General features: G+C 49.0%; 2 protein-coding genes across 2 annotated transcripts in view; one reads left to right on the plus strand and one right to left on the minus strand.

Annotated features, from left to right (window-relative positions):
* Positions 1–1,402, minus strand: part of TOMM70 (translocase of outer mitochondrial membrane 70) — a 23,330-nt gene extending 21,928 nt beyond the window's left edge. Inside the window, exon 1 of the mRNA XM_026035882.1 lies at positions 1,256–1,402. Within this exon, the coding sequence (XP_025891667.1) occupies positions 1,256–1,402 (147 nt within the window). The remainder of the gene's footprint in view (positions 1–1,255) is intronic.
* A 344-nt stretch (positions 1,403–1,746) lies between these two features.
* LNP1 (leukemia NUP98 fusion partner 1) lies at positions 1,747–8,458 on the plus strand. Its single transcript, XM_026035900.1, has 3 exons — positions 1,747–1,896; positions 6,086–6,331; positions 8,207–8,458. Exons 1-3 carry the CDS (start codon positions 1,747–1,749, stop codon positions 8,408–8,410), a joined length of 600 nt encoding a protein of 199 aa, XP_025891685.1. The 3' UTR covers positions 8,411–8,458.
* The last annotated feature ends 875 nt before the right edge of the window (positions 8,459–9,333 follow it).

Consider the following 9,333-nt stretch of genomic DNA (forward strand, 5'->3'; position numbering starts at 1 on the left):
CCTTCCTTCCTTCCTTCCTTCTTTTTCTTTTCATTCATTTAATAATAACTGATGGAATTTATCCGCGTTCAGAAAAAGATCATTAAATACACAATATTGGAATTTTACATACACCCTACACACTTTCATATGTACACAACTCTATACACACACCACATCTCTGTGTGTTCGCGTGTACATAACACACACACATAATGCGGGTGTTTGATACAGCTAATCCGGCTGCTCCACCTATAGGCAGTGGGAAGAGAAGGGAAAACAACCGGCCCCGCCGCTCACTGCCCCGTGTGCGCCCGCGTGTGCGTGTGTGTGTGTGTGTGTGTGGGAGCGGGTGCCCAAGGGCTGCCCCGGGCCCGGCCCTCGGCGCCTCCCGGGGACTCCCCTCCCGCGGGGCGCGGCCCGCGGGGCCGTTAGGGCCGTTGGCCAGGGCCCCGCCCGTCCTCCTCGCGCCCCGCGCTGCTGGAGGGACGGCTCCGGCCCTGGTCGCGGCCGCGCGAGCCGCGTCGCTGCAGGCACGGGCTTGGGCTCGGGCACGTGTGGCTGGAGCGGCGGGACGGCCCCACGCGGTGGGGCAGCTCGGCCGGCGCACGGCGCGGCGGGGCACGCACGTGGCGATGGAGGCGATGGAGGCGGCTGGCGCCCCTGTCCCCTTTGGGCAGCTCCTGCCGCTGCCCCGCTGCCGCTCGCTCGGGTCTCCAGGCGCGCTGCGTCGCCTGCGGATCCGCTGCGTGTAGGGCCACGCACTCCGCCTCTCACCCGCCCCAGGCGGGGCGAAACTGCCCCGCGGGGCATCCTCAGCCTACTGATCCCTTTGGATCACCCAGACCAGGCCCAGCACACACACATCCCGTAGGGAATCACATCTGCGCAGGTCTCCTCCGGGGCCCGCACTCTCCCAGCACTATCCAGCAGGCTCTGCATCCTCAGYGCACCCCTCGTGTCCGTCTGCCTTGCCGCAAGCCACGCAACGCATCCCTCCGACTTCCTGCTACGGAAACTGCACTTTAATGGGCAGCGTTCACACATTGTATCATTTGGAAACAGAAAAAAAAAAAAAGAGACACAAAAAATGTAATTTTATATTACAGACACAACGCAGAAAGAGCCCTGCTCCTCTGGAGCCTAGAGAAGACCCACAGCACAAACGTTGTGTAGAGTAGCCGTGGCTGGTCCAGTCCCATGGTCCCCATCCCTGTTTTGTTTTGGAGGGTCTCTGTTTTGTTCCGAATTACAGACACGGGCTGGGTGATCCCACCCAGAGGCTGCTGGTTAGTYGAGCCCCTGCAGGCGGCCGTGCCGACGTGTGACAGCCGTCGATATGCCAGCTCCGCGTGCGAGCGTGGCGAGGCGGCCGCGAGCCCGAGCGCGCGCCCCGCGGGCACGTTCCCGTGGGCAGCGGCATCGGCACTGACAGCCGGGGCGCTGACGGCAGCGAGCAAGCGGGAGCGGGCAGAGCGCGCCGCCTCACCCCCCGCGGCCCCGCGGCGGGGTCACATCGGGCAGCGCCGTAATGGAAAGAGTAAAAGAAACCCCATTGAGAATGGACGAGAGGGAATCGACCTCACGGTTAGACGGCGCCTAGGGCTCCGGTGGGACGGGCTTGGGCGGACGGGTCGTGGAGGGAGGGTTGAAACTGCCTCTGCTCTCGCTGCTGCCGACAGAGCAGCGCGAGGCCACGGGCTCGGCGGTGGCGTTTGGCCTCTCCGCGTCCGCCTGGGAGACCCCCCACGCCCGCTGTGCCTGTACATGGAATATGAAGAGGATGAGGACATTTCCTTCGCGAAATGGATGAGCAGCTTCTGGGGCCACAACTTGATTGAYGAGGATGAGAAGGAGGGCCGGGGCCACCGGAGGCGCCCGGGGCGGTTCTGCGGCGAGAGGAGGGCCTCGCTGCCGGTAAGGAGCAGGAGCGGGGCGGCGCGGCGGCCAGGACAAGGACGAGGGCACCGGCCCGGGCGCGCACGTGCGGGAGCCGCCGGCGGCCGCTCCTGCGCTCGCTCCGGCCTCGGGCACCGCCGCGCAGAGGGAACTACCCAGCTCCAAGGGGAAGGGAGAGGGGCGCGAAGTGCTGGCGCAGAGCTGCCGCGTGGGCACTAGTCCCAGCTGCAGGTTAGGGTGTTGTGTCCCTGCTGAGCAGGAGCTGGCGGGTGGAAACACCTCGGGAAACTGGCACGCGTCAGCGATGACTTCAGTGACATGTGTCATGCATAGGGGCTAATGTCTCCATGGGATTTGGACCTAATCTGTAACTAATTCTACTGCCTCCAACAGGTTCCAAGCTTTGCTCCCTGGAATTGAGCTGTTCACGGGGGTAACATCTRCTTAGAGCCAGGAAACAGGGGCCCTTCTAGTTTTAAACACCTGACTGAAAATACGGAGGGGACATACAGTAAAGCTCGCTATAAAGGAAGTAAGGACATCAGGGAGAAAGGAGTTYTTGCCGCTTCTTTTCATAGATGAACCGAATAGTTGGGGAAAAAGGACAGATTTTGCATGCAGAAGCTGCTTTTCAAGGCAGCTGACAACTGTCCAACTGAGTATCAGGATGAAGTTCAACTGAGAGCAGCTGCTGCCACACTGCTCTTTGCTTGAAGATTATTGCTTTGATTTCCCAAACCTGTCTTTAGTTTCCAACTGCTTTTTATAAGATATTATGTTTCCTTATAAACTATTTTTCACTTATATCCTTAGATTATCATGACTGCAACACAGCAAATAATGTTACTGAGAAACACAGTTTTCTGTTTTTAGGTGCTAGATCTCACTAGTTCTCCACTGGATATGCCACGTTCTAAGCTATGTGGATTTTCTGTTTCAACGAATATGAAAAAGCAGACCCAAACCAYCCACTGTCTTTTTGGATTTGAGGACAGGTTGGAAAGGCAACCTTCATTCATTGCTCTTGATCTGATTGGCCCCACTTTTTAATTCATTGTTATATTTTACCATGATTGCAGATTGCRGGGTAGACCTGGAGCTAGAGCTTTGCTAGTGGATTCTATCAGAATACTTGAAAATAGAGCATTTGTGAAACAGTAAATCACATTCAGTAAGTATTTATTAATGTTTTTAATGCATTAGTGTTGTTATATTTCAATTTTGTCCTTCTGAGAATAATGCACGGGGGATTTCTTTAGGCCCCCCAATACAAACTGAAGCCTGCGAACATATGGCAGATCACATCCTGTTTACATTTTCATATGTATGTGTGAATGTATATACACTTTAATTTGAAGCCAGTTCTTATATCAAAGGGTGTTTAAATAATTTGCTAGCCATGCTAACTGCATCACTCTGTGACCTGCTTKCAAGTCCACATGGATACGCTGGTCCTCGCTGCAGTTTTTCTTGTGCTGCCAGAGCTTTCAAGCTCCAAGCTCCAAGCATGATGGTAACGCACCCTGTCATTGTGGAGCCGCCCAAAATAGGGAAAAGCTTTTGTAGAAGAGCCCCCTCTGTGGGTTGCTTGGTGGAAATTAAAACTTGTAAGGTATTTTTTATGATTGCAGTATACCTCACAAGTATTACTAAGATGAGCTTCACAAAATGCTCTTGAGTTACTACTGTCATTTCCATTTTGCAGAGAGGAATATTCATTCCTTGCTGCGTTCCTGGCAGAGCCTCAGGAATCCTGGCTCCCAATCTAGGCTAAACCCATTAGTCCAGGCTTCTTGACTAAAACCTGCACTCCCAGTCSCCCTGCAAATCAGAGTTGCACATATTGCTGTGGACCAACACTGAGTGTGAAAACTGCCCTCGGAGAACCAAGACATCTATCCTCAGCTCCCTTAGTCACCACGCTGCCCACTGCAATCTTTAGATGCAGTGGCCCTTCTTATGGGTCCAGCTATGACTTTCCTTGTCACGTTCTAGTTAAGCTCAGTCCAGGTCAGGATAGTTTCTTCTCTTCCAAACACTCTGTTTCGGGACAACACGGGAGGCAGAGGAGCAGCGCTCCAGTTTTACAGCCCTGTAGATGTACCCACCTTCAAGGAGACACTGCCACGCAATCTGGCAAAAAACAGCTAAGGGCAAGAGCAGGAGTCACTGCTATTGCAGTTGCTGATGCTTGATCTAAAAATTAAATACCGACCACGGTATCAGTTGGAGCCCAGGCCAAAACATTTCTAAGGAATAACACGTGGCTATAAGGCTGGGAGAAAAGAAAGGTTTAGGGCAGAAWGTGAATGTCAAATGTTCTAAAACATTCCTAAAGGATGGGGATCACTGGGCAGATGTCAGCAGGCAGTGAACACTTATGCTGACCCACTGAAGATTAATTTTCTCACTCACAGCTATGTGAGCCTTGAGAGCAAGCCCAAAAAATGGAAGCAATTGTCATTTTCCCCAGCAGAAAAAGAGCAGCCATGGGGTGACAAGAGCACCCGAGATGGGAGCCGTGCTCAGGGACCTTGGCCAGGGAAGGCGGTGGGCAGGGAGCAGAGCAGGCACAGCGGGAATCTGCAAGTGCCAGCAGCTGCTGAGCCTCTGGAAAGGGAAAGAGCCCACAGCCTGCTCAGCAATCCTTTCATGGCCATTTATATGTATAAATGCATGTATGAAACCTAAGAGACAGAAAGCAAGTTGCAGGGGTTGTATCTGAAGTCAGTGTCAGATCTGCTGCATTATTCAAAATGTTTGTGCTCAAGCAGTTGTGGTAAGGCTCCTGCTCTCCGCGGGGTCCCAAGCACCACGCAGCAACATGCTGCTGTGCAGGAGCAAAAGCACCAGTCAAAAAGGGCGCCCAGGGTATGTGCCATGCAAAGATACACGGAGAGATGGCCAGCCCCAGTGAGGCAATTGCCTAGATCTGTATGTGCAGCTTCACCCCATTCCTTTCCTTCTTGTTCCTCATCTTTGTTGMCATGTCAGTACATGAACTATAGTCTCTTTGTTGAGCCCTTAACTACAACTCTAAAACTCTGTCTGTGAATCACAAATAAAAAGCAGTATCTTAGTAAAACAAACCGTTTACAGATACTTTACAGATACCAAACAGGATTGATAGAATGACCTCCTTAGTTTCAACTGCCCTGTTTTTGTTTCTTGTTGGACTTTCTAAGAAAAAACACTGGTGATTTTTAGTGCGAGATAGCTTGGATTTCGAGGAAATAATGTATGTTGATGCCATTAAAAAGACATGAAAGACATTTAACTTGTTCAGCTAGACATGGCATATTCCCTCCTGTCCCTCCACACAATGTGATTGCTTTGCTGCTTTTTTTCCCCCCACCATACAATATGACCTTGCAGAAATCAGAGCCAGATTGATTGCTTTGAAGCACTATGCTTCAGAGTATAAAAAGCAGAAATCATTACCACTGCCCTCAGAGACTGTCAKGGTACTGCTTACTGTGGGAGGCTAGTATCTGAAAGTGAAGTTGAATTGAAGCAAATSCACTATGATCAGAAACGTCTTCAGTATTAAGGGGCTTCTGTCAGGTATAAGACTTACTTAAAAGAATCGAGAGATGCAGATGTCTGTGGAAAAGGGAAATGCAAACTAGTTAGTAGCGGGATATATAGACCCAAGAGAAATCTGTTCTCAGTAGCTGCCAAAGACTGCAGGCAGGGACTAGAAAGAGGAAGGCCAAATTTTCCCATATGGGGGAGCTCTGCACCGTGCGTGGGGGCTTCAGCAGCAGATTTACTGTGATTTACACTTGTCTAACGTGGCTCTGCAGGACGACCCTCTCACTCATCCCTCGCTGCGGGTCTGCCTGCTCCTAAAGCCATCGTGGCTCCGGGTGCAGAGCAGTTCTGCATCACCTTCATCTCCCCTGCAAACCTTTACACATTCTGGTGCGTGAAAGCCAGCTGATGCAGATCAATAGCTTTTATCGACGTGCCAGGCCTGTGAAAATCGAACCACACAAAAACTAAGTAACTGTGTTTACTCTCTTCCCAATGTAGCCCTGCAAATGTTGCTGTGGGAAGCCTGTTTCCCAGCAGACTGCCCCCATGGAGGGGTCTGGGCCCGGTGCTTTGCTGGGCACCGCTGCTCAGAGAGGCTCCACAGCAGGAGGAATCTGCCCGTGTGCTCTGCTTTATACTCAGCACTCAGCAAAGATCTCTTGCATTGCAGGCCAAGCTTTCCTCTTTCCACACAACAAGGCTTCACGCCTCTACCAAAGTSTCTTCTTCTGGGCATCTCAAGGGCTGCAAGGGGTTTCGAGAAGACCAAGACGCCAAGTGCCACTGCCACAAGAGGGCAAGCAGAACACCTTCGACCGACAGCTCGTGCCCAGAGACAAGATCCAATTCCATCCAGGAATTTGCAGAGTCCTTTGAGAAGCAACTGCACTTCAGGAGCAAGCGCTCAGTGTCCTTGGTAGGTAGCAACCCACAGCAGTTTTAAGAAAAAAATGAAACAAAATAAAATAAACCTCAATTACAATTTCTTAAATCATGTGGTCTACACAGTAGAGCAAACACGCTTAAAATGGCTGTGTCATTGGAATGATGCTCTTGATGTAGTGTTGCTACACTGCACTACTACAAGTGCTTTTTGTAGTATTTATTCCAAAATGTCCATCTCCCGAATGAGGCACTGCCCTGGCTGTGACAGTAAGTTGTTTTCAGAGGTTTCTTCAGCTGTGCCAATAAAATGTGACAACATAAAAACAGCATTTCTGCACTTTTGCCATGAGACTCTCTTTCCCACTGCCTGGTTTAACCACACCGTGTTATCAGTAGGACTGCTGAGGGGCTTCTCCTTTCTCCCTTTCTCCTCTGGACTCCATCCATCTGCTTCTTGGCTGTCATGTCCCACACACCTGCAGAAGTGACTGAACACATTTTCACTGGAAATGCATTTGCTGCCAGTGAAACATCCTCCCCTTCCTCCCGTCATTCTGTCCTGAACCATTGGCATTTTCTGTACAGTTTGGGCTGATGAAGTAACAACCTTTTGCCTGTCATAAATTATTTTTTTTATTATTATGATACATTCTATCTGGTGTATCATAAAATGAAAGGAAGGGTGATAAACCCTGACTCCTGTCTGAGCATCAGAAGAACACTGCCAAGTTCAGTTACCCAATTGGAAAAGCTGTACTTGAATAACACCTAACATTAATAGCATTGAACAAACACAAAGGGAAGTATCTTCTCTTTTCAGTTTACCAACTCTGACAGTTTTGTATAGAGAAGCAATTTTCAGCTTTCTTTGCAAATCCTCCATGCAGCAACACGACAGAAAGCAATCTTTTTTTTTTCAATATCAGCATCATTACATGATCAGGCCCACAACTGCAGTCCTTGCATGCCCAGTGCTCTACGAATATGCAGAATCACAGTGCTGACAAGTCCCGCTTGGCAATTGTTTCAATTTTATGTGTGCTCTCTAATCTTTTTTTCTACCCTTCAGGAACTACTCGGAATTTATTCCATTTGGACCTTTGCCGTTCCTCATTTGCCATCCCTCGCCAGTAGTTGTCTGGTTTATTTGTCATTTCTCTCAAGTGCCCTCAGCTAGAAAGTCTGTGAATGTGGAAAAAAAGGAATGCTAGGTATACTGAGCATTAGGTACTACATATGGTTTTGGTTCCAGGTAAAAACATGGCACCCTCCTGTGATCCTCAGTGAGGATGTCCTGGGCTATATTAGTCTGTCCTTCAAGTTGACCAAATTGCTGTCATTGCCTCCATTGCCACTGATATTTGTGAGGTGTGAAGGACTTTGGGACCTCGTAGAACCGACTGACAGCCATTAAGGGATCCCAAAGGGAGCGGGTGCGACCTCTAAGTTAGATGTTGAAAATTCCCTACTACTATGTTCAGTTCTGTGGGTTCAAACCACCCTTTACTGTATAGGTTAAAAAAAAAAAAGAGGGTGGTTTTTGCAGCCAGCACTGAACAGCCCTCAGCATTTGAAGATGGATTATGTGAAAGGACAGAAATATGGAGCCTGGGCTGAAATTTCACACCTTCTTCCCCTCCTGTTTCCCTTCCCTCTCAAGCCTTCTGGGAGGATGATCTCACCTACCACACACATAGTACAATCAAAAGCAAGTTGCCCCTTGCCGAGCTTTAGGGTGACTGGCTGGGGTCTTGAATGTAAAAGCCCATCGTGTTAAAGCTGATCTGGCAGAGGTAGGTGACTGGAATATTTTAATATATGTTATTATGGAGATAAAACTATGGTTTTTTTGTTGTTCAAGTGGGAGTCACTTCTAATTCTCTGGTATTTTTCTCCTGCCTTTCAGCAACCTGAAGGCATGAAAGAGAGAAGCGAACGCGAGAGGTTGCTTTCACCAAAGAGCAGTTCTCACAAGAAAATGAGAGGGAAATCAGAGCCAAGGAAAGAGCAGAAGGAAGATGAAGGTCCAGAGCTTGCACTTGCAAATCACAACGAACAATTTCCATCACAAGCAAGCATTGAGAARGGGTATTTTTGTGCAGGCAGCTAAAATGTGTTGGGATAATGAATGTTAACATGCTCACTGAAGAGCAGAGTGAGCATTCTTGTTTCTTATTTTGTTTTGACTAGAAGAGGCCTATTAGCTAGGAAAAAAAAAAACCTACACTATAAAATAAAATTAAAATTCAGCCACGTCATTGACACCATGTTACTACCTTCCTATCTTTTATTTTGCCACTATAAACGTGATCCTTGTTAGAGGTGAGTGTCTGGAGCAAGATGCAGGTTAGCACTACATCACCATAAGAGGATTTCAGGCAGGACAGAAGTGGATGTGGATGTGTTCATTTAAGAGAAGAACATGTTTCACAGAGAGCTGTGAAACTTTAGCTTACTGTGTTGCCTGCCAAATGACTTAGCATCTACTGTGGCCTTCCCCCCTCTACAATTACTACTTTATAACCCTGAGTCATAGCTCTATATCTCTAGTTTTGCTTCATTGAAATCTGAGCTTTACTCAAAGCTATCCAGTAAAAACAGATTTGTGTCTCTCACACGTGTGTTTTTTCTTTAAGGGTTGCTCTTGCCATGGACTCGGGGGAGGAATTGCAACTCTCTTGACTTGTTCTCCTTCCTATAACTAGGGTCAAACCAAAGGAATCGGTATCGACTCTGTCTACTGTAAGCAGGGCTTAGAAAAACTATTACCTCTGGCTGAAGATCTCCTGAACTCGGGTGTAAGTCCCACCAACTGTAGGTAAGATTCGTTCCATGCGGARGATCCTCCCCACGCACGCACAGCTCCTCAACATCCAAGTCTCCTGGCAGAAAAAAACCCTTCCTGCTTTGGGAATCATTTTCCCAGGCCTTGTCTCGAGAAACCCTGGTTAGGAGAACACAGTTACAGAAGAGTGAAGGCTGGAAACACGATGAGCAAGAGTCAAAGTTCGCAGGGTGTTTTCATGTGACTTT

This window comes from Nothoprocta perdicaria, unplaced genomic scaffold, assembly GCF_003342845.1.
Source record: "Nothoprocta perdicaria isolate Ctin4 unplaced genomic scaffold, notPer1 scaffold_169, whole genome shotgun sequence".
Classification (NCBI taxonomy): domain Eukaryota; kingdom Metazoa; phylum Chordata; class Aves; order Tinamiformes; family Tinamidae; genus Nothoprocta; species Nothoprocta perdicaria.